The sequence below is a fragment of the Nyctibius grandis genome, chromosome 1 (genome assembly GCF_013368605.1).
Source record: "Nyctibius grandis isolate bNycGra1 chromosome 1, bNycGra1.pri, whole genome shotgun sequence".
NCBI lineage: Eukaryota > Metazoa > Chordata > Aves > Nyctibiiformes > Nyctibiidae > Nyctibius > Nyctibius grandis.
Window position 1 is genome coordinate 36,796,628 of NC_090658.1, and position 25,525 is coordinate 36,822,152.

The 25,525-nt window shown below is 37.2% G+C and overlaps 1 protein-coding gene across 3 annotated transcripts in view; it reads right to left on the reverse strand.

Annotated features, from left to right (window-relative positions):
- Window positions 1-25,525, reverse strand: part of BIRC6 (baculoviral IAP repeat containing 6) — a 194,194-nt gene that overhangs the window by 53,771 nt on the left and 114,898 nt on the right. For all 3 annotated transcript variants that reach the window (XM_068415935.1, XM_068415930.1, XM_068415945.1), the window contains 8 exons: window positions 21,165-21,296; window positions 18,791-18,958; window positions 16,677-16,850; window positions 12,423-12,619; window positions 9,265-9,565; window positions 6,223-6,440; window positions 3,714-3,878; window positions 1,595-1,763 (listed from right to left, as the gene is read on the reverse strand). In XM_068415935.1, coding sequence (XP_068272036.1) covers window positions 1,595-1,763; window positions 3,714-3,878; window positions 6,223-6,440; window positions 9,265-9,565; window positions 12,423-12,619; window positions 16,677-16,850; window positions 18,791-18,958; window positions 21,165-21,296 — 1,524 coding nt within the window. The remainder of the gene's footprint in view (window positions 1-1,594; window positions 1,764-3,713; window positions 3,879-6,222; window positions 6,441-9,264; window positions 9,566-12,422; window positions 12,620-16,676; window positions 16,851-18,790; window positions 18,959-21,164; window positions 21,297-25,525) is intronic.

Consider the following 25,525-nt stretch of genomic DNA (forward strand, 5'->3'; position numbering starts at 1 on the left):
ATAACTCAGAACCAACAGCTTCATCCTTTAGATAACATAGCATTTTTGCCAGGTCTTTCAATGGCTTTTCCTTTCTACCTCAACAAAGAAGAATTTATGAGTATGTTAGAAAGATTACTTTATTGTTTTACTTTATCATTTACTTTATTGTTTTACATTATATTTTCATTTGCAATAATGAGCCTGGTGTATAAGCTACACAGTTCATTTTCCTCACTGTAATATGTGCAAAATAGAACCAACAAATTCATCGCAAAATCAGGGAGAGGTGTCAAACTGTGGACTGGCAAGTGAAACACCTTCATATTTTTATTTTTACTATAAGGCCCCAGCAGACTTTGTGAACTACTTCCATCCCATCATACAAGATTATGCAATGCCCTAGTTATTATAGATTAAGAGCACCATGTTCTTGTTTTAGTCCTATGTAGCTTTGTAACTATTTAAGACATGGACGATTTCTCTTTTACCTCGGAGATAAAATATACTGTGCAATTCAACAAGAAGCTATGACATCGTTTCAAGAAATTCACATCACCACATCCTACAAATGGCATCCAAAAGAACTGCAGTAACGTGACAAGACTTTTACCAGTTACTCCAAAAACAGGGTAGGCAAAATAAGGTCCAAAACCAAATTACGCAGATTTGGAACAACTCCTTCTGCTACTTAATGGAACAACTCCTTCTGCTACTTAAGGATTAAATCCATCTTTACAAACATAGTAACTGAATAAAAATCCAACCTAAGACTCAGGAAGTGTTTCAAAACTTCAGGCTGACAGTTATCTGAAGAAAAAACATTTTTCAACATCTTCATACTAAAGCCTGTCATCTAGTGAGACTGAACATAAACCACAAACCCAGTCTGCTGGTTTTGCCATCAGTTCCACACAGGTATTTGCTTAACTCATATTGCTTGATGCTACCTTGTACAACTGAAATGGTTTCCACAGCAAGGTGCAACACACTGGATGAAAACTATCAAAGCATCTTTGTTTCTGAAATATGAGTAGAAATGTGATGACCACATGTAACTCATTTGTTTGTCCTTTAAAAAAAAACCCAACAATTTCATTGTTTCTATATATTTGGAATATTTTGCAGTTCTGATAAGAAGCTTATTTTTGTATTTCCTAAATAAATCTGAAAAAGCTCTGATCAAAGTGAAAGAGAATTGCCCTAGTACATGCAACATTTAGCAACTTCAGGCATATACTTGCTCAGTTTCCTTACAAAAGTAACATTTTTCTTCACAGTAAGATTCAGTCTTGTATAAAGTACTCTCTCCATGTATCTTCTGCAGAAGAACTAAAATGTAACCTTTTCAGATCCAAATACTATTTTTCTGTTAGTTTCAACAGTTCAAGAATTAAATTTCAAATTAAAAAAAGACATTAAAACAACGAAGTTTAAACTCTTACAACAAATGAGTATTTCAATTAACACTATCATATTGTTTTCGAAGACTCCATTAGTACAATTCTAAATTGGCAAACGCACTGAAACGAGCCAGAACTACCTATTGTTCATATAAAAACTTATTTGAAAGAAGTAAGCCAATTTAATTTAGAAGGAGACAATGGCGCATTACCTGAATCGTTGCGGAGGTATGATGACATTGCTGGGATGAGGCAAGATTGACTGAGTAGCTCTAGGAGAACAGATGGAAGAGCACTGCTGTTGTGTCCCCTCCCCTCATGGCTAGTTTGGGTCTCTCCGTTTGATGTACTCCCTGCAGGATTTATGTAACTGGCAAGAACCTGAAATACACAAAAAATATTTAATCAAAACTGATTTATTTTACGCAAAAGAACTTTGGTTTCCTACCTTAAGGAAGACGCCATAATACTTCACTAGCTATTTTGCTAATTCAGTACTGGTATTTACTTCAGCAGTCCCAAAGATGTCTCAGAAGAAATTCTATACAGTTATTAGATCACGATTACAACTTTGGCTGATGACAAAATTAAATAACTATTATAATTCTGAATGACTTTAAGAGATCAATTAATATGAATTTTGACAAATCTGCTGGAGTTACTCGAAGCAGGAGTTTGTCAGCTCACACCACTGAGGCATGCAGCTGATCAGTCCCATTCACTTTAGAATACCAACTAGCAATAAAAGATTTTTTTTTTGAACTGAAAACGTTTCAAAAACCTTTGTAACTTCCTTTTGTTTGGGATTTCAGAGTTTACAGATTAAATCACAACTTACGGTGACCACAACAGTTACTTGGAACAACAACTTGTGAGCACAGCTCTTGCTTCAGTGAACCTTCCCCTCAGTGACAGCGGGGCAGTCACCTCACGACTGCACACCTCCTTGTCCCAAGGGTTGTTCTGGCTGAGTTCACAGGCCCTTACCATGTGTTGCAGACATACAACTGAATGCACTTCCATGGGTCTGATTTGTGCAGTTTTACTCTCAAATTAAGTAACTCCAAGGCTTGAAAGGCTGTATTATTTGAAGTCTCAGGGGCTCTATTAATCTTTTTAGCCTCTTCTTTCTTTCATTTACCCTCTTTGTTCTAACCCCATTACCCACAGTATTTTGCTGCAGCATCTTCTCAGCACTCAGAATTTTTCTAAACAACCTTTCTAGAGAAGGGACCAGGGAAAGTCTGCTGTACAATTGACTGACATCTTCAGCAAAATGCTTAAGGGTTTTCTACTTCCTCCTCCAATTGCTGACTCCTTACCTCACGACTTTTCACAGTTACAGCTAAACCTCTGCATGCCATAATACAGAATACTGCCTAGAAGCTTCGCCCAGAGTAATTCAGGTGATTTTTCTCTTTCTTGCCTAGGAAAATTGTTTCAGATTTTATTTGTTTTGCTTTTGCAAGGGATGTGATACTTGTGCCTTATAAAATACAGTGACTGAAATAACTGATTACATAAAAATATCAGTCAGGGCATGGGCATTTTCAGAATTTCATCTCCTTTGTGCTCAACCCCAGCAGCGAGGTTAGCTAACGCATTTCAGCTGGCAGTTCTGTGAATGGAATTTTTGATGACTAGATAGAATCCCATTTTCCCTACACTGACCTACGATAACAGGGGTTGGTTGCATTTCACAATGCACTGAAAAGCCTAATTAAGTGGGATTTTCTTCTCCTTAGCATGAGGCATTTGGAAGGCATCAGAGTTTTACTAAGATCTGGATGTTTACTGGTGATTTACTATTGTCATTTACTTGACATACTCATGATTTTATAGTATGTCTGAGTGAGATTTTCTGTTATATTGGCACAACACATTCATGAAGACCAGTAACAACCATGGGCATGTCCTTAAAGCAGAGCAAAAATATGCGAGAAATGAATATTTAAGATTATGTGGCACACAAAACAAAATGCCTATTCCCACATCCTCCTCCTTTAATGGAAAGTCTTCACTTTTGACTGAGATACGCAACAGCTCCAGGGAAATACACTGGAATGCTTCTTGGTTCCTGTCTATTCGGAACTGTCACCGAGGCTTACCCGCACAAGTCTTTTATGCGGCAGCCTAGTGACAGTTGAAAACAGCCTCACTCCAAATATGATCTGTACCATTTTACATGTAGACAGGCAGTTGTAAATTATTTTTTGCCCAAAATACCATAATTACTCTGCTATGTGACTGAAAAAATACAAGCTCCATTTTTAATATCTAGTCCTAATGTTTCAAGTGCTTATCATTAATCAACATTTCATTATTACACACCTGTAGAAGGCAGGTCACATGCTCTTCTTCTAGCCTTTGCTTAGTCAAAGCTTGTTCAACATCCCATCCTGAAGCTGTGGAGCCTGTTCCAAAGCCTGTACCCTTAGCCCAGTATAACTGCTGTTCTTCTGCTGATGCACTGTTGTGTGTACTTGACACCTGTGGCTAAGTTAAACAAAAAAAGTCACAATAATTTCATGTTTTTCATCTTATGAACATTGTCTTTAGAAAGCCTTTGTTCTGCAAAAGACTGTAATCCAAATTTATTAACTTTACAGAGATATCATCAAGATCCAGTGAAATTCAAAGCTTTAGATAGGGAAGACTGCCACATACATGGAGCTCTAGTACAGGTCAGCACTAAATTGTTTCAAGTGATTCTTCAATTTGACTAGGACTGTAAGCCCATTTTTGTTCTCTTTTAAGATACTATCGCTGCTTAAATGATTAAAAGTATTAAAATGCTACTTAATATCATGCTAAACATCACAGCTCTGTAGTTATTACTGTTTAAGACCTAGTCAAGTTTAATAACATAATTAGATGAAGGGGACAGGAGTAGAAATGTTATCAAAAGTACACAACTGAAATGTTAAGATGCTCAAGCACTTGCTCATTTTGAATAAACGCTCCAAAATAGCAAGAGGTGTAAGTTACATGTATAGCTCTCACACATGATCTCTGTGTCACTGAAACACACGCTATTTCCTCTGCAGGTAAGAGGTGGGGGAAATATCTTGTCCTTAAAACGTTCTAAGAGAGTGCATTTTTTCCAAAGGTGCTTGTACAGCTTTTTCCAATGGTCTGCCTCACTGCATTTTATTAACATAACTCCAATATTATAATGCTTATCCCTTATGAAACTATTTAAGTACTTATGCTAATTTTGAAAGTTTACCAGATCTTTGGTGAAAAGGATGCAGAAAAAACTCTGATAAGCATTTTTTAACTAATACTTTCCTAATTATATGTTTAGCACCCTAAACAAATGATCTCGTTTTCTGAGCAATGAACACTTTCATTAGAGTTACTCAGTGACAATTAGCCTTACTGGAAACCAGGTCATGTGAGTAGGTGCCCAACTTTAATTTGTAATACTTGATGTATGGCTCTGAAAAGTTGCACTTTCTGTTCAGATCTTCTTCAGTGACTTTGTTAAAGATAATACTTGAAGGAAAAGAAATGATGTATGGAAAGACTGCAATGGTAAAAAAAAGTTATCACCTATGAAGTACCATACTGACAGTAATCTGGAATCACCATTTAACTTTTACATTGGGAATGTAATGCACCTCGGTGATGAAATAGCTGTGTAGTTATTCTCATGTAGATATTACTCATTACATCACTCATGAACATGTTGTGCCTTTAACACTCAAGAGGACTGTAATGAGCACTGACTTAAAGTACTTAAGGGAAAGCCTGGCCCCAGGAATACAATCCTCTGTGCAGGTCTGATGGATCTCTAGTTTCAAGTTACCATCTATCAGCTGATAGATATGAATGATGAGAAAGCAAGCTGTTTAAGGGGTCATGGTGTAACTGAAGCAGAGATAAGAATTAATGGCTGCCCTTTCCCTCCAAAAGCGCAAAAATGCTAAGGCGTTAATGTGTCAGCAGCCTGATATCCCATTAGAAGCAGAATATCTCAGCTTCCCCTTAAACTTGACTAGCCATTAAAGTGAATTATTCTCAGGCACAGCTTCATCTCTTCTGTGCTCAAGCCCTCATCGGTATCAGAGCTGCTAAAATACAGACAGCCCTATATTTTGCAGCTGCTTAGCCATATTTAGCCACCAGGAACTTTTTCATGCAAGCCTCTGCCACAACAATGCTAAAGAGGGCAAGTCATTAATTTTTTAAACACTTTTATAGACAATTGGTATGTTATGCAGAAATGGCAACTCATAATCCCCAAAAAATCAGGGGATACATATTCTGAATAGAGAGTGGTATAATATGGGAAGTACCTTGAAAAAGTTTAATTTTGGAGATTCACTCAGGATCTTGAACGCTATGGAAAATTTTTGTCTTTAGATCTCATTTCCCCATCAGTAAAAAGGATTTTAAAAAAATCACTGCATTAATTCATTAATTTTCACAACTCATTTACATTTGTGAAGCACTTAAGAGGAAATAATTCACAGCCAGCAGAGTTTAGATGATGAATGCTAAATAAGGTAATGATGTCATGCTATCTAACGAGTATTAGAGAACCACCATCCATTGAGCATTATGCCTTTCACCCACTGAAAAAGATGGTCCTCTGAAAGAAACTGATTACACCTTAATGCCTCATGACAAGCCTTCTTTGTTGATTAAATTTCATGTTTATTTGCAACATGCAAGGATAATTACTTCATCAAGTACTTTCTAATTATTTTTGTTCTTCATTCAAATGCCAACTCTGCAGAAATTAGACTCTAATGAAAGCATTGAGATTATTTTCTTCTTTATAGTTAAAACTCCTACTACTTCTCAGTGGCAATTATTCTTTTGCTAAACTTACCTCTGCCTGGTTGGGACTAGAGTTGGGCACTCTTGGTGCATGGTGGCTTAGAGCAGACAGACAAGCAAGGATAAGATGTATAGCCCCAATCTCCAGTGCCATCCGCCTGAGCAGTACTCCATCATCAGTAGTCAGTGGTGTAGTGCTGAACAAACTGCGCAACACATGGAAGGGCAGAGTTGGAAGCACGTTTGCTGAAGGAGACTGCAGGATATGACCTAGATTGAAGAAGAAATATGTGAAGACCACATTTTCTTTCAATAGTTCAATACAGCCTGTTAATATCTGCAACAGTTTATAAACAACACATACAGAAATCTACCAAGGACTTCAGTATTTGCATATAGTAAGCGATCTAATATTAGGTTCCTCCTCACAAAAAATTTTCATCAGGAGAAGAGTGTAGAAGAAAGAATGTTTCTTTATTTCCTTTATGGATTTGGTTAAGAACCAAAGTTATAAAATCTGATTCGCCACTTCCAGGGAGAAAATTCAGTTTGTGAATAATAGTGAGTATAGTTTCCGTATTTGACTATGCTTCAGGTCATATTTCTGAATGAAGAAAATGAAGGTGGTTTGAACTAATTTTTTTTTTTTTTTAAACATTCCAACTACAGCAAGTTAAAGAACGCACATGGCCAGCTAATAGCAGTTCAGCTGACAAGGAGCTGTAGTTTATGATGTAGGATTATTTTTCATACTCATGTGCCCAAAGTGGGAATTAAGTCACTGACACAATCCAAGCTGTGATGCTATTCAAGTTGAATACATGGTGAAATACTAACCTAATTTTAATTAGATGAGCTCCACGTTTGAATTTTGTAGTAGAATTATTTTAGATTTTTAACCCTTTTGCATTATGAGCAAAAATTACTTCTTATAAAAGCCACATTTCAAATACAAGAGTGACCTATTAATGCAACGTGCTCAGATTTGGGAAACTGTCTCAATTTTTTCTGTATTTAACAATGCATTTCACATTCCTTCCCCAGTGCATATGTAAATAGAGATATTTGACAACTGAAAATACTTCAGATACTGAAAATAGTTCAAAACAGCCAACTCTGTTCAGAAGTTTGCCTCTTACTCTAAACATACTTGTAGTATTTTCTCCCTCATTCTTAGAGTTTATCAGCTATATCATCATCCAGAGGTTTAAACTGAAATACATTACAAATTATGTCTAAATTTGTATGGATATGTATCTACACACACACATACATATACAGACAAGTTAATTCATATCTATCTGATATTCTTTGTAAAGACAATAACAAGAAGGAAGCAAAAAGTCCTCTGACTGGGATCTTCATAAATAAAACTGAACATCTCTGGAAAAAAGCCCATCTAATAGACTTCAAGAACTGCAGGTGTAGCCAAATGACAAGGAGACAAAAAAGAAAAACTAAACGTTTGCCCATGATTTATCTTTGCAGACAACTGAACCCATTTTTAATCCGTAAGCCATGGATTTGTAAGCGCAGCTCTTTATATTATGTGAGAAAGTAAAGAGATTCTAGGTGTATGAAAAGATGCATTTCCAAGAGAAAAGAAAAATATTAATGCTTTATACAGACAATTAATGTGGACCGCTGTGTACAATTGATTCCATATTTCGTAAAGAGTTGAATTCAGACATTTCACTTAGGGAATGGAGAAACTTGACTGTTCGGTCCAGCAAAAACAAAGGCTAAGAGGGAATACAATTCCTGTCAACAAATGCATCAGAGAAAGAACAGCTATTTATGATGAGGAACAATGCTGGCACAATGATAAATGGGCACAAACTGGATATGAATAAATTCAGGCTGAAATTAAAGCAGTCTCTACCTATCAGGAAAATTATGTTCTGGAACTGTATTCCAGCAGCAATAGTGGATGCACACACACAAAAAAGAAAGCAATCCAAATTTTAAGGATTTGAGTTAGTCTCTTTTTTTTTTTTTTTTTTAAAAAAAAAAAAAGAAGGATATAAAAATTGTTTGCAATAGCAAGGGACTGGAACCACTCAAGGACATAAAAATCTGAAGGACTGCATACAGTCCTTCAGTTAATTAGTACTCAAATTAGGTGGGAGTAAGCAGCCAGACTGAATTTTTGTTATCTAGTTTATTCTTGTCTACTGTCCTGTACCTAAATAGAAAAGAAATAAAAAGATAAACAGAAAGGAGGGTACACGAGACCCTTCGTTTCTCAGTTGGTCTTACGAGCTACACGATGCCCACCGCTCTATAGGCTGCTGAATAGAAAAAAACTTCAATTGATTGCTGCATAGAAAAAACAGCATTCTTTGCAAAATCATAATGAAAGGAAATGTCTTAAAAGTACTAAAACATCTCTCACATACACTCTTCCAGTTTTTCAAAACACTAAGAAATACAAGTATTAGAACTTGCAGAATTCCAGGTTCAGCTGCAAAGACACTGACGTTGTCTCTCGGCTCAATCTGTTCATTCATTGAAGAATACCCCATTTCTCCCTCTGAACTCACACCATTAAGGTAGAGCTCCTGCTCAGCTAATTTGAACACTACGATCTTCAGCTTTTTCTCTCCTTTTCTAAATTTTCTAAAACAGTATTACTCAACAATACTTTTCTAAAACAGTATTACTCAACAATACTTTTCTAAAACAGTATTACTCAACAATTTGTTCTACATCTGCTATAGCTGTCCTCCCATCCATATTATTCTGCATTTGGCTGCAGAATTACACGTTTGCTGAATTAGTTGAGCATACCCAGCTACTCAGATTGTTGTGTCTGAGCGCACTGTCATCTTAAGAGTGTCACTGTAAGTTTTATCAGCAGTTATTTTACAATTACTCTGACATCTAGATGAGAACACTTGAATACTGACGATTGTGACAAAACTTTGCCAGACAGAATTTAATATGTAGTGACAAGAGACTACCAAAGATGCTAGCAACACAGTTCTGCACAAACCAATTCTAGCTTCCTGCTAAAAGCATTACAGTGTAAATACATTTAAGTAAAATGATCTAGCCGTGGTCTACAAAGAAACATAATAATTGCAGCACATACTTCCTTCACCATCATCTGTAACTCCCAACACCAATCTCAACAGACACTGAGCATGTTTCCGTTCTTTTAGCAGCACCTCAGCATAGCCCGGGAGACGAAGAAATAAACCAAAGGCAGCCAAAGAATGCGCAGGTATGGGGGACATAGTCTGAACTGTTGACTTGATCGGTGGAGGTTCTGCCGCAATTGTTTCTGGTGCTTCATACACCAATTCCCCTGACTGTTCAATGGTAACCCATTCAAACTGATCACTGTCCTTCTGCTTTTCCTGTGTGGTCGATGTAACCACTGGAGTGCTCACCTTAATCAACAAAAACAACAAAAAAATTCGGTAGTCATTCAGTTAATCACCTAGGCAAAAATTTTATTAAAGTTAGGATCTAAAGGACATACAATCTTAATATAAGACACCACTAAAAAGTCATGTGAAATATATACTATCAGTTACAGATATGGGGACCAGGCTAAATGGCTAAAAAGGTCATACTGGTTGCATTTCAATACAATTCTAGAATCCGCCTACACAAGCAAGCAACTGCATTTTGCCAACCTAAAATCCTCAGTTAAAAGGTATCTAGAGGCACAGGAGACAAATTACACTGAAATAAACAACACAAAGATTAGTTTATGTATCAGACTTAAATAAGAAATGGCCCCTTTATTTTTAAACACTGAGTGTGAACTCAAGTGTTTAATTTTTAATTACATATTGCAAAAAGGAGAATAATTCACCATAATACCTTTAAAAACTGAGAAGAAATGTGGGTATCTTAGCAGTCTCATAGCAACTCGTGCTCCTTTTAGGCTTTCGATTGGTTTGGCAGGCTTTATTACTATTATGCTCCTACGCAACAGTCTGTAGTTCTGTTTTCTGAACTAACACGGCACAGTGGACTATGCAGCCAGGCATTATGATGGGAATCAGAGCTTAAGGGAGTAATAGTTGTACAATCCCCCAGGAAACAGTCATACACTCAGTTAAAATGAAGGTATGACACCCAGGTCCCTCTCATAATTAAACATCACAGAAGTTTCAGGCTTAGCAGATGAACTGACGCAATCATATTTAAGATTTTAGTATTTATCACCAGACTGATCTAAACTGGAAAAGATTACTCTGAAAAACCCTTGCAGAACTTATTCAGAATACCAAATTCCTAATTAAAAGTCAGAGTCATGTTTAGCTGCATTTATTCCAATCATCTACACGCTAAGAGAATCAGAAGCACCAGTGACTTAGACAAATATAAAAGTAAAATTAGAGAATAAAGAGTCTGGAGAACTCATCAGTCTTCATTCTGAATCTTCTATTTGGTATTATTGTCCTTAATTTGTTTTTATGGACCACAGTGTTTCTTATTCAGTATTTGAATCTAAACCTGTATCTCAGGCTAAAAAAATGTGAAAATAACTTCCCAGGACTACAGAAAAAGAAGTAAAAAAAGGGATGAAATTTCTCATGGTAATAAGTTGCCTTTCATTTGTTGCAGAATTCCATGAATCAGTCTTCTTCAAGAGAGAGTACACGTTATCTCTCTTGGATTTCAAAATAAAGTAATTGTTTATATGAACACATTTCCTTAACTTTTTAATTCTTGAACTGGCTTGATACTCGACCTATAAAACATCTTTGCAGAACTATGTGCACTTGCAGCCCAGAAGGCCAATCGTATCCTGGGCTGCACCAAAAGAAGCGTGGGCAGCAGGTTGAGGGAGGTGATTCTGCCCCTCTACTCTGCTCTCATGAGACCCCACCTGGAGTACTGCGTTCAGCTCTGGGGCCCCCAACATAAGAAGGACATGGAGCTGTTGGAACAAGTCCAGAGGAGGGCCATGAAGATGATCAGAGGGCTGGAGTACCTCTCCTATGAAGACAGGCTGAGAGAGCTGGGGCTTTTCAGCCTGGAGAAGAGAAGGCTCCGGGGAGACCTTCTAGCAGCCTTCCAGTACCTGAAGGGGGCCTACAGGAAAGCGGGAGAGGGGCTTTTTACAAGGGCAAGTAGTGACAGGACAAGGGGGAATGGTTTTAAACTGAAAGAGGGGAGATTTAGATTAGATATTAGGAAGACATTCTTTACTGTGATGGTAGTGAGACACTGGGACAGGTTGCCCAGAGAAGTTGTAGATGCTGCTCCCTGGCAGTGTTCAAGGCCAGGCTAGATGGGGCTCTGAGCAACCTGGTCTAGTGGAAAGGTGTCCCTTCCTGTGGCAGGGGGGTTAGAATGAGATGATCTTTAAGGTCACTTCCAACCCAAACCATTCTATGATTCTATGAACTATTTACAAAGGATTCACACTCATTATCTGGTCTCACTGCAGGGTTCCTACTCCTGCCATAGTTTTGCAGTCAGGGTACTGAACAGCACCCTTAATTAGTGATTAACTTAATTTCAAAGGGAATAAATATTCACAATCTTTGCTGTTTGGAGTATCAGCCACAGATTTCAAAAATATAGCCAAATAGAATTTGAATAATTCACAGGTTATTTTTTTCCCTTTTTAAAATAGACTGTGTACCTAGAACAGCAGAAAAAGGTGTAATTTCACACTAAGGCCACTACTGACACTTTTGAAATGCCTACCAGTGCCTCCAGAGAAATTCTATACGTAATTATAATATGTATACAAATAACATATTATTTATTATATAATTTTATTTTAGATATGTTAATTATGAATATAAATATAATTAAGATTATACGGTCATTTATTATTTATAATAACAAATTATTATTAAAATAAAATTATATAATCTGCTTTGAGAACTGAATTTCACTTAACATAAAAAAATCTGAGGGTACATTTACATGAGCAATTAAATGATAAGCAAGTATGGCTTTATAGTACATCAGCAACTTTATGTTACTGCACCCTCCAAAATATTTATGAATTAACAGAAGTGAGGCAAGCAGCAACACTGAATTCATGCGTTTGGTCCACAAGGACACGGCCACTCAAGAAGTCTATAACATGTATAGGGAAGCAGCATGTGTAGCTGGACTGGGCTGTGGAGTTATGCGCTTGCCTATTCTAAAGCAGCTTCCCCACATAACTGAGATGTCAAACTGAACCACAGAGAAATACGAGGAAAAGACTGTCCTTAAACAAACAAATGAACCACTCTTAGCATGTTTTTCTACACTGATTTTTTCACTCACTTGCTGAATTACATCAGGATAAAGCATAGGGAGTCTCTCTGCAATAAGGGCCAATCCGCCCATTCCTGCAAAAACTTGCAGCGGAGACTGAATGGGACAAGTTTCAAGAAGTGATTCATCTAGAACTGCATCCATACACTCATCCCCAGGACTGATGGCTTCATCTTCAGGGCAAGGTCCCAGCAAATCTGCATGCTCTACAAAAACACAGAGGTAAGAGAAATTAATACATCATCATCAATATTGTATTTATTTCTTCGTCCTCACTTAAAAAGTGGACTTCAAAAGTATCAGTTCCTTCTTAAGCAAAACCTGAGTGAAGAACCTGAAATTAATGAGTACAAGAATATCAAAAGAAAATAGAAGTATTTGTGGCACCTTTTGTCAGTGATGGCAGATCCATGTCATAACTTGGGATTATTTATACAGGTTTACATTTTAATTTTTAGAATTTTATGTTTTATTAGAATTTGATCTATGCCTTGAAGATTTTGTTAACTTTTGAAGTAAGACATTTTTTAACACTGTCTCATCTAGGAGATAAGAGTAGGTTTGTTACTCTCCAACACAGAGTTTATAGCTGAAGAAAGGAAAAATAACCTTAAATTAGTCTTGCTTTTTCCTCAAAAATGCTGAACAAGAATATTTTTTTTAGTTTCCCCTTTCCCATCATTTAACTCACCATCCATAAAGTCGTATCACCTATCACTCACCACACCTATCATTCTCACATCTCCTCTCTGTGAGATGTCAAAATGCTCCTCTGACAAAGCTGTGAAATTTCATTCTATTCTTCCTCATTAAATGTCTATTTTTAACTTTCTACTAGCCTCCCTCCTCCCAGTTTATGACTAAGCACCCTAATATCTTGTACAACAGACAAAAAAAAAGATAATTTTACACCCTGATGTACACAGCTTGTATATACAGAACGCTACCACAATTCATTTTGCCAAAAATCAACCTTCTTTGCTCATTACCACAGGCAAACTTCATAGTGAATATTCAATATATTTAATCTAAAAAATCTGTATTGCAGATTATGTTGTTCAATACTATAATATCTATTATATGCTTGTAAAAACACAGAAGCACATTAAAGCACAATTCATGCAGCTACCAAAACAAACTTTTTTTTTTTAAAAGTTTTAACCACAGATACTTTATCTTTTAAACCCTTCTCTTCCCTAATTTGCAGGGAAATAGGAAACCGCAGGTATTTCCCAAACCTAATTCTCAACTTTTAAATGTGCAAGAAGCACCAGGTTATAAGGACATTATGGGTATGTTGTGGGAGGAGCACATCGTTATGGAGTAATATGATCAAAGTATCAGATTTAGTAAGCTCATATCAGGGATATGTAGGAGTAAGTACATCAATTCACCCTAATTCAACCTGATGGACTATGAGAAACAGAAAAGGTCACACACACTTCCAAAGCAGGATAATCCTTGTAAGAAAGAGCCCAAACATAACACTTTCAGTACATACAGCAGCTTTGATGTCTACTGTTCTTCAGGATACAGGCAGAAACCACCTCTGTGGAAGTCACTATCGCCACAGATAGAAGGTGAGGATGTCTGCAAACATGCTGGTCTCAGCAAGGGACCACCTTCCATCGGACACGTGGAGGATTCCACCATGCTAGGCTGAACATGATTTACAGTTTGACTGCTTGCAATGACATGAATTGATCAGACCACAAGAACGGTTAGGTTTCCTTGATAAGGAAAATTGTAAAATAAAGATTTTGAAGGCTCACCCCTCTCTTTTACAGTGTAAAAAGCTGTAAGCCTTCCCAAAGAGGGAAAACAAGTGTCCTGGTTTCGCTGGGGTGGAATCATAGAATCAATTTTCTGTTTAGCAAAGCTGCATTTTTGAGAAGACTGCAGAACCCGATACAGTGGGAACAAAGGTGATAAGACACTTTGTTTTAGTTCATGACCAGCCATGGTATGCAGGTTCCCATGGTGATCAAGGCCGTTAGCAGTTTTGAGTTAGCCAGGTGCTAGAAGAAGCAAAAGCCAGGGCAGCTGACCCAGGCTGGCCCACAGGTGTACTCCATACCATAAATGTCACGCTCACTATAAATTGGGAAGTTTGCTGAGAACAGGGCTCCTCCTCAATGGTTACCATACCCTGGAGGGGCTTGCCTGTCATTCTGCTCCTGAGGCTTAGTATCCTGTTTGTTGTGACCATCGTGTAGCGTTCAACATCTGGCATTCACTGCTGGGAGTGTACAGCTTGCGACCACTATATGGGCTGAGTATAACTCTGTGTATTCTGTATCAGCATTAGTACTAATATTAGGGGTTTTCATTTTACTAAATCTGTTTCCATTTCAACCCACAGGTCTCCTTTCCTTTTCCCAATTCCCCTTCAGGCTGGGGAGGGGTCACTGGGTGATAGAACAGCTGCTTATAGTTTAGCCCCAGGTGCAGGCTAAAACAGAGACAAGAAGAAAACAGACACACACAGATATTCACAATGCATAGAAAGACCACTAAGGCCAAATGCTTCTCTACAATAGACACTTGAAAAATATGTTATCAGTAAGTAAGGGTATAGGTAGATTTTTTTTATGAGTGCAAATAAAACACTATTCCTTTCACATCCTTGTTGCAAGGAGTTACACTTAATTATGCTTCTCCAGAATTTGCTTTAGTTCATCTTCTTATAGCCCAATTGAAATCATTTCACCTCCATGAACATTCTGCAAGTCTTCAGTGAAGTCATGCACTTCAGCTATGCAAAACTGCTGATCTCAAAGGCATTGAAGCACACAGAAAAAAATACAAATAAATGACACTTTTCTTCAAGTGTAGTAGTAGTAAATGCAGCACTAGAGACAGCATGTGAAGCTATGCAATCTATCCAGCACAGATGGTGTAAAAAAAAGAAGTCTACTTTAAGTAGAAAGTAAGGAAATACTGATATGTAAGAAGGATTTCTATAGATATTAAAAACTAGTCATGAAAAAGCAGTAGCACTAACCTTCACTGATGAGTGGTGATTGTGAGGCATCTGAATGTAACTAATATTTTGCTGTATAGCACCACAGATGAATGGATTTGTAATGATAAAGTCAAATACTGTAATGATAAAGACTAATACTAAAGTATTAGTCTCAAGTTTTAAAAAAAAAGCCTAGTAACTTAATAAAAGTTCAAAGAGGATCTTCATGTTTTCACATGCAACTCTACTACTAAACTGAACCTCCTCTAATGCTTTTGAGTTTTATTCAAATAGAAAAATATTTATTGTAAGTTTATACTTTAAATACACAGCAAAACAAAACAAAAATATTCAAAAGAGAAAGGCCTCTCAATAGTGTAAGAGATCTGTATGACCAGCCATTATATGGAGTCATGAAATACTTAGACCAGAGAGTAAGAAAATAGATTTTTTTTTTTTCTCCAACTCTTCTGTTTCTTATCTTTTCTAGAAAGAGATGGATCTATCAAGTGAACAGTTTTTAAAAGAAGCCCCTGTCTTAAAATAGTGCAATGATTAACTTTGTAATTCCATGCTGTGTCAGCAGGCTGGTGATCACCAGATTACCTTAGCTTAATTTCAAGGTCCCATTTCTCGAAGTCCTTCCCTAAAGGAATGATAATCAAAATATTTCACCGCAGATTCCTGGGATCCAGCTCCTCCCTCCCCCCTGCCCAGCACTATGAGTAAGTAGATAGCAGGCAATTAGAAAAAACATTAGCAAGAAACAGACCATATTAGGAAATGTTAAAAATAATGTTTTTAAAAGCTAAAGTTACAAGACTTGCTTGAGAAAAATTCCCATTTTCAAAGAAGCATTTAAGTACTCAAGTTGCCACAACAAAAAAATTTCACAGGCTTCTATAATTCATATGGTTTGAAACAGCTCCTGCATTACTTAATCTGCCCTGGTTATCAGCACAAACACTTACTACAGAGAAGTGGTACACATGTCAAGAAATAAAATACACAGATATCTATAGAGTCATATAATCGTATCATATATAACACTACAATGAAGAAAGAAAAGTGAAACCAGAACAACCATATTGGTGCACCTTACAGATACAATCTGAAGACAGGCAATGAATTTGTTCTTTATCACGAAGTTTAGCACTTGTCTTGTACAGAATGGCTCAGGAACATCATCCAAGAAAATACAGAAAACTGCTGCTTCTTACCAAGGAAATCAAAATGATTTTTGTCCAAAATAAAAGCATTTTAAAAAGGAAGATACCAAAAAAAGTAAGAACACTCACCCTTTTCTGTGTGAAGACGTTTAAATGAGTCTGTTTTTGATAAGCTTGGATCCGAGATGACTTTGGAACCAAGCTTAACTGTCAAATCTATTGATCGGTATCCTTGAGGGAGTTTACGGTCATACAGCAGAGTCAGAAGCTGGGCAAGTGTCATTTCAGCTGGTAACGGTTGGCCTAAACAACAATGGCATCGAGTCAGAGAGGAAAATTATGATTGGATTATTTTAACACACATGTCCAGGTGCTGTTCATTACTTGTATCACAGATGCCAAGTAGACTAAATATTATCTGGCTCCGAACCAATGCCTTAATTTTACCATTTGTTCTCTTGGGAAAAGGGGCCCCATCAGTTTGGAACCAGCCATCAAAGAATTATGCCAACATTCCCTAAGGCAGCTCTGTGCTGAGAGCCCAAGCACTTGGCATATTTAACAAATGGCTAAGGCTGTAATTTGATGTGCATTTTAAGTGGGTCCTGCCTGTCCCCTACTATTAAACCCCACCCCTGCATCACCTGCAAATTGTGGTGGCATACAGGTATGTGACCATAAAGTAAAATGTCTGAAGTGGAAAAAAGTAGAAACCAAAGAAACCTGCAATTCTTTTTCAGTCCTATTAGTCCCAAACATAGCTCACTACTCTTGTGTCAGGACACAACTCAGCAAGAAAAAAATTAATGGCACTGCCAGCAATACTTTTCTCAGCAGCAACGCAGACTTGAAATGTACATGCAATACAGCCCAAACTGATTACTCAATTCAAGATTTTGGCCACTCTGTTGTTTACAAAGAGTATGTTCTTCCCTGAAATTACAAGGTACTCTCAAGGCAGAACAATTTTTCCTGGTAACAAGTAGATTTACACATGAAGTGAAATGTTTTAGAGTTGGATCATATAATACACTTAGCATGCCCATTTCATCTTGACTGTACTTAATCAAGTAACACGTTCCAGGAAGGTCTTTAGTAGCAACCTGTTTCTTCAGTGGAAGATGGTGTCTTAAGAAATGAAAATTAAAAATGTCTTGCCATTATGGCAGTGAATAAGTTTTCCGGCCTTTTTTTCATCACTGATTCTGCTTTCCATTGCTTCTTTTTTTGTAAAAATTGGCTATTGCACAAGACGTGTGACTGACCGGACCACAAATACAGAATGGTCTACATTAGTAGACAGACAACCTTTACCAGCTAGATACTGAAAACAGGCACTGAGTTTTGATCTCCTCTCCAAAGCAGCAGCATTAACTGTATCAATTTTAGATATTTTAATCCAAGCATATGATTCCTCTAATAATTGCCAGAGGACAGCCTCAAAGCCAATAATTCTGTAGTAAGTTCCAAATTTAGTTTTTTATTGGGTGAAAATGACTTTGATCAGAAGTTTACCACCTAATTCATTAGCTGATTCCTTGTTTGTATGCTATAAAACAGATAAGAAGCTCTTCTGCATAATATTAAAGTGTTTCACCCACATTCCTGTCCTATATCCCTGATCTAAGGTTAAGAATTCCAGGCACACCAATCTCCATAGGAGAGAGATCTCCCTCTATGCCCTAACCACAACATTGCCACCAGCTTTATCCAGACAGCTGATAAAATGTGAGTACATCTCTGCTATACGTAAAACACGACTAACTGCTTAAGACGTGCTGTTTCTGAAAACACAAGTATTATGGAATTCAAGAATATTCTGGAAGGTTGATCTGCCAGTTCAGGAGAGCAATGCAAGTCGGCTGCCCACTCAGAACATGAAATAACAGGGCACAAATACCAGTTCAGTTCTGCCTTGCAGGTGAAAGAAAATGTGAGTCACCTTGCAAACCCATCCCCTGTTTATTTCTGAGTGAAAGTGAAAATGTTTTGAGATTTTGTTTAGGAACAAGGAACTAAACTTCAAGGAAGATCAGCATAATTGTTACTTCTGTCAAGCCACTATGATGTTATAATGCTCCACTTCCACATGAAAGCTGTTACCAACCCAGAAGGGCTCTACACTTCAAGATGCTCAAAAGAAAGATAAAGATGTCCACTAGCACTACACCTACTTTCTGATAGCGTATCAGCCACTGAAAAAGACCATAATTTTTAAGTTTAATATGAATTATTAAAGTTACCTGGTAGAAGTTTATGGTACAGATGAAAGACTGGAACACTAATGGTCTTGCTGGAAGATTCTCCTCCTGAGGAAGAGGTACCTACTTTATCAGCCATCACTCTTCCTCTCCTTGATGGTGGACGTGGAGGGGTGGATGAAACAGCTCTTTTTGACTGAGATTTCAAACCTAGTACAGAAGTGAAAAATTCAAAGTCATTCTAGCAATTAATACGTTCAGTTAGCCAAGATGCAATGTATTCAATGCCTTCAATAATAGCAAAAAAGTAAAATTTTTCAGCACCGGCTAATTAAATATCAGAATAGCATTCACGTATAAAATATATTTGGATATAATCCCACTATTTTTACAGTTAAAAGGCTGTGCATCCTCCTGAGCCCCAAACATAAACCAAACTGTAACTGTATTAGATCATATCATCCATAAAAAAAAGCAAAAGATATTCTGATTCTGCTCTTAAACTTAGTTAAAGAGCCTGTCTTGCAATGGGCCCTACAATGAAACTTTTTTAGGTTGTTTTTTCAACGGAAAGCAAGGAAGGCAAAAATTTCTAAATTGACAGACATTTCAGCACAGACTATGGATAACAACCACTTGTCTGGCCTACAAAGGTGACTTCAGCTGCAGTACTGACAGTACCACATGTGATGGAAGGTGTCTTTAAACACGCTTTTAAAATTGCCTAGGTCAAAACATGTAAAAGCACTACATTAAAATTAAAAGGCAGAATAGGTACATAAAAGCTTACTGAGCTTACTTAGCAAGACTGCCATATTTTGGGACAGCTTAAGTTGACTTAAGGTACAGTGAAATTATACTAATATCATGTACCCTTCTACGCAGGTGACAGACCAAGTAAAAAAGTCAGCAGGTCAAGATACAAAGACACATACAACTACTGCCTTATCATTAGCCAAGAGCAGCTACAAAACTAACAACATCCACGCCTGAAATGCTGTAATACACTCTGGTTTCAGCTGATGAGTAGGAGCAGCTATAATATGCAACACATTCTCCAATAATCTCCATATGCTAAACTAGCTTGTCTCAGGAAGATCAGGCTTCAAATACTATCTCTGTTAATTTTACCAATAGGGAACAAGTTAAATACTGGCTGCATGAGGCTCTGAGGACACTAAAAAAAACCCAGAATACATGAAAAGATAAAGACAAAAGAAGAAAAGATTTCACAAACAGGTAGTAAAACCAAATGCAAATGAAATAAGTTTACATTTAAACTGTTTTACTTAACAGGAAAAAATTATTTTTTTTTCTTCCTAGATTCTTCATTCATGTTTTAACCCTTCACTTGGACCTACTAATATTTTAGATATTACCAAAACATGTTTACCCTGTTCAAGTGGCACCTACTGCAAATCTCTTTCCAGATAAAGATGCTGTAAGTAACATCAGTTGTGTTGCTTTAAATATATACCAAGACCCATGAAACTGCTGCCCTAATCAACACTTGAGTTGAATTATATCTACATCTAAAAACCTGAAATAAAAAGCTTAAGAAATATTGGTGCCAGAAGTCAAAGGAAATCAGCATCTCTTCTTCATGCTTCATGAAGTGTAAATGAAATTGAGGTACCTCAATGAAGGCAGAAAGACAGATAGGAAAAGAGTAGTTTGAAGTTCATTAATCTCTCTCACACCCACCAGAACTTCAAACCGACAGACTAATGATCCCCACAGCCATCATCTGAACTGTAATCTTCTTGTATCACTGCAAAATTACTATGTTCAATCTATAACATCCATAGTAGTTTTGGAGGAAAAGGGTTTATGTGAATCATTTCAGAAGGATCTTCACATTAGTTTTTAGAAGCTAATGCTTTGGAAGAAAAACCTGTATTTGTGGTTTCCAAGTGGAATAAAATGATTTTATGCTTACATCTCTATCTGACAGTTTTTAGCAGAGTATCACCAGTTGTTATGCAAAGTATATGAATCCTTTTATTTCCAAAGCATATTGCAGGAGCAGAGGTGATTAAACTCTGATGCACCAGCCACTGCAAAAAGGTAGAGGTATAATACCCATACCACAGTAACAGCACACAAATACTAATATACTGCCATGTAATCCAAGCTTCAGGTGTGTCTCTACAAAATCCTTTAAAATGCACTAGCAGCAGCATCCACAACATATCACTGACACACACATTTAGGTACAAATTTGTCAAAGTATATAATCTGCTAGAGGCAGCAGTTCTACCAGGAACCAATCTTTGCTGCCTAACAGCCAGTTAGATTAACTGGGCACTACAATTTTTCTAACCATCGTTAGTAATAAAAAGAATTGTTGTTAGATACTCCCCGCCTTTAACATCAGAAAGATCCATTTTTCAGAAGGTGGATGAAAAAGACATACCAGAAGCAACAACAACGCTGTAATTGTCCTGAAATCCATTTTCTGCTTTAACTTTTTCTTTCTCTTCATAGTTCTTTTTTTCTTTATCTTCCTTCTGTTCATTAATTAGCTTAGCTGTAATACTGGGTGTATCTACACAAGGTGGGGGAAAAAAAAAAAAAAAAAAAAGAGGAGGGAAAGGCATTTCAAGATACCAAGTTGATTTTATTACAGTTTGTAGGTTGTTAACAAAGCTATTCTCAACTATTTTAGAGGCTTAGAGTTCCATCCCAGGCAGCAATAGTGTTGCAAATATATATGAATTAAGGTATTATGATAATTCTGGTCCCCTCTTCCCCCAAAAATCTGTCCTCTGACAATTTAAAACTATAACCGTTTAAAACCATTACCTGATGAGTCAAGTGTATTCATGTTAAAACACCACTGCAATCAACTAAAAATGAGATTAAGCATAAAAAAAAAAAAACACCCAAACCCCCAAAACCACAAACTAAAACACCAAAAAAGCCAACAAAACACCAACAAAAAAAAATTCTAAAACTTTTTTTTAAGGACACCTACAGACTTATTTAAATAAATTGCTGTATTTATGTCTGGGTATCCAGTGTTATATACTGACACAATTTCAGAACTGGCAAGTACAACTGTTCCTTTGAAACTGGAAGATGCCTGAAGTATGTTATACAAGCAAAACTCGTTCTGTTTGCTTAAGCGAACATTAGATTACCGCAGTTCAACCGTTTTGGTTCAATCATTAGGGCAGATCACAAATATCAGCAAGCAACTACCAAGTTATTGATGATTGGTGACAATGGATCATTTCACACTTTGTAAGGTACAACACTGGCACCAAAATGGCCAATAATTCTCTAATTGCTTCTGAGTAGTAACTTATTTCCACATAGCAACAGCAGCCTTAAGATATAGCCACAAACTCAAGACCTAGAAGTACCATCCAGCTACCTTTAATTGCATATCACCAGTGCGTGAGGTGCTGAAAGAGATATGGTTTGACTGCTTGGAAGTATATTATGATTTCTGTCTGAAGACATTGATTTTATCTGTGTTAAGACAGCAGGGCAGACCAAAAGAAGATATAGAGTGTGAAATCGCTGTTACTCAGGACCCAACATTCACACACACTATATATATACATATATATATATATATATATATATATGAGACTGGGTGTTGGCTTTAAAAAATATTATTATTATTAAACTTTAGAGTTGCTCTAGTTTCGTCCCATGGCCTGAATGCCCATTTATTGCCAGAGAATTTAAACGACATTAATAAAATTATTAAGGAAGCTTAAGCAATTGTATTTTTACCACTTAGGTGATACCCAGATTTGTTGTTCAATTTTTCTGACCAGCCAAGACGAGTAACTTAAAGACTAGGGTGAATGAAATACAAAACAACTGGTATTCATCCTAGACAATCCTATCTGCAGTAATACTGCACATTTTCTTCCTGTGGTGAAGGGATGTGAGTAGATTTAGCCATGATTTTAGATCACTCTCCTCTTTTTTTTCTTAAAGGTTGAGAGAAAAAGTTTGACGTGAACATGCTTGTTGTGATTTATTTTTGCAGAAAGTATGGCACAATCAATGTGAGATATTAACAGCATAGTTAAGAAAAAAGAAGTTAACCTAAGGGACAGACTGTGACACAGGATCTTCACGATTTCCTGTTGTTGCAGCGGTGGCAGTCTTTTTTTCCTTTCCACCCCTCCCTTACCTCTCCTAACCATGGACTTCATGGAGTGATATACAAGTATCACAAGGTTTTAATACAATCAGAGAAATCACATTAGATGAGGGATGGAAACAAGAGAACCTGAACTCTTCCAGAATTAATTCTTCCAATTTAAAATGAGAGTTAAGCTGAGAAATAATAATTCTGTAGCAAAAAACAAAGTTATGGTGCCCTACAAAGTCAGCATTTGATCAATTTCAATTACAGACATTACAGTATATCATATCATCACATTCCCATCCTCAGTCCCTATTAGTGCTGGCTATCAAATTGACCACAATACACCAAGAAGGCAGCTATTCAGTACAGTTCACGTCACTACTCAACAACTCATCCCTACCTCATATACAGTGACTATCCCACCCATTACAGTAATTCTGACCATAAATTGCCAAAGGATCTGAAGACCTTAGTCACATTCCACCCATGACTGTGTCTGGACAGTAAGTGAATACAGTAACTGAATACAGAATTCTATCTGAAATAGTAAACTATTCCCTGGTAAATAAGCTTCAAGCATTTTTCTAGGATTCACTGTTTTTTAATTAAAATCCCAAAGCATATCTTGTTCTGTCTAGTATTCTGACAAATACCATATAACACTTCTGTCACCTTGTTAGGTAACATATTTATTGCCCTAAAGAATTTGTTAATAATTTCAATGTAAAGCTTTTCAGTAGATATAAAAAAAGCAACAGTTCCTCTGAACTCCATGAAGATCTCCTTTGGAAATTAAAAGCTGATCTACACAGACTGCCAAAAAAATGACACATACAAATATATCTACATATAAGAACACACATACCTAGTCAGATGAGTGTGCAGCTAAGTGCACACACTTCAGTGCACGTCTGCAATATGGCAAAATCGTAATTGCTGTAATGATCTTTGACTTTTATTTGCTATTACTGAGAACCACATCTTAAGAGTAAAGAGGAAGTGCTAGGTTTTTATCTTTTTTTTTTTTGTTTTATAAACTAGACATGCTTAAAACTGATTTCTGATGTAACATGACCTAATAAATTTTGCTCTGTTTCTTAACTGAGGAGAATCAGTTTACATCTTGCCTGGAGGGTAGGAAGGCCCTACAGAGGGATCTGGACAGGTTAGATAGATGGGCCGAGACCAATGGCATGAGGTTCAACAAGAACAAGTGCCGGGTCTTACACTTCGGCCACAACAACCCCATGCAGCGCTACAGGCTGGGGGAAGAGTGGTTAGAAAGCGGCCCGGCAGAAAGAGACCTGGGGGTGCTGATCGACAGCCGGCTAAACATGAGCCAGCAGTGTGCCCAGGTGGCCAAGAAGGCCAATGGCATCCTGGCCTCTATTAGGAATAGTGTAGCCAGCCGGTCTAAGGAAGTGATCGTCCCTCTGTACTCGGCACTGGTGAGGCCGCATCTTGAATACTGTGTTCAGTTCTGGGCCGCTCACTTCAAGAAAGATGTTGAGGTGTTGGAGCGAGTCCAGAGGAGGGCGACCAAGCTGGTGAAGGGTCTGGAGGGTCTGACCTACGAGGAATGGCTGAGGGAGCTAGGGTTGTTTAGCCTGGAGAAGAGGAGGCTCAGAGGTGACCTTATTGCAGTCTACAACTACCTGAAGGGAGGTTGCAGTGAAGTGGGAGTTGGCCTCTTCTCCTGGGCAACTAGCGATAGGACAGGAGGGCACAGCCTCAAGCTTCGCCAGGGGAGGTTCAGGTTGGACATTAGGAAGAATTTCTTCTCAGAAAAGGTTATTAGACATTGGAATGGGCTGCCCAGGGAGGTGGTGGAGTCACCATCTCTGGATGTGTTTAAGAAAAGACTGGACATGGCACTTAGTGCCATGGTCTAGTTGACAGGGTGGTGTAAGGGCAACGGTTGGACTCGATGATCCCTGAGGTCTCTTCCAACCTGGTTGATTCTGTGATTCTGTGGTTTTACCTAGAGAGCTCTGGCAAGGACACAACACCTTTAGTATGAATTCTACTCTTTATCTACATTTTAAAAAAGATCACTAACCCTAATCTTTACCATATAGTTGTACTTTCTAAAGTATTAAATAATTTATCACTAAAGTTCAAGGTGGGATTCATTTTAAGGTTAAGACATCTAACATTCAGGTGTCAAAATTCATATGGTCTGTGGAGGCCTGGTGAACAGAGGTCCCTACAGAAAGATTCATCTCTCCATGTATATTCGAGTAGTATAACTGAAAGTACTGAACTTTAAAAACAAACAAACAAATTCATGCCTTAACTTTATCTTCTCATTGCATTTAATTTTAAAATTAATCTCTAAAAGTAAATTATCATTTTCAATCTCCATTTAGTAAGCAAACTCAAATGTTGATATACAAGGCAAAAGTACATCCACAGAAATTAGCCTTCATTAATGTCCTTTTCATAGCAACATGATTTCATTTCTATCTTGAGATAAACTTTTAAGTTCCAGGATATTTAACTGACATAATTTGGGAATATTTAAGTGACTGGATGAAAGACAGAGTGTTTTAAAGACTGATATTTGCAGTATCATTTGTATGGTCTTGCAAATATCCCATGAGAGATTTGAGAACACATTAATACTAAAAAGCACACAAAAAAAAACCAAGACAACAAACTAA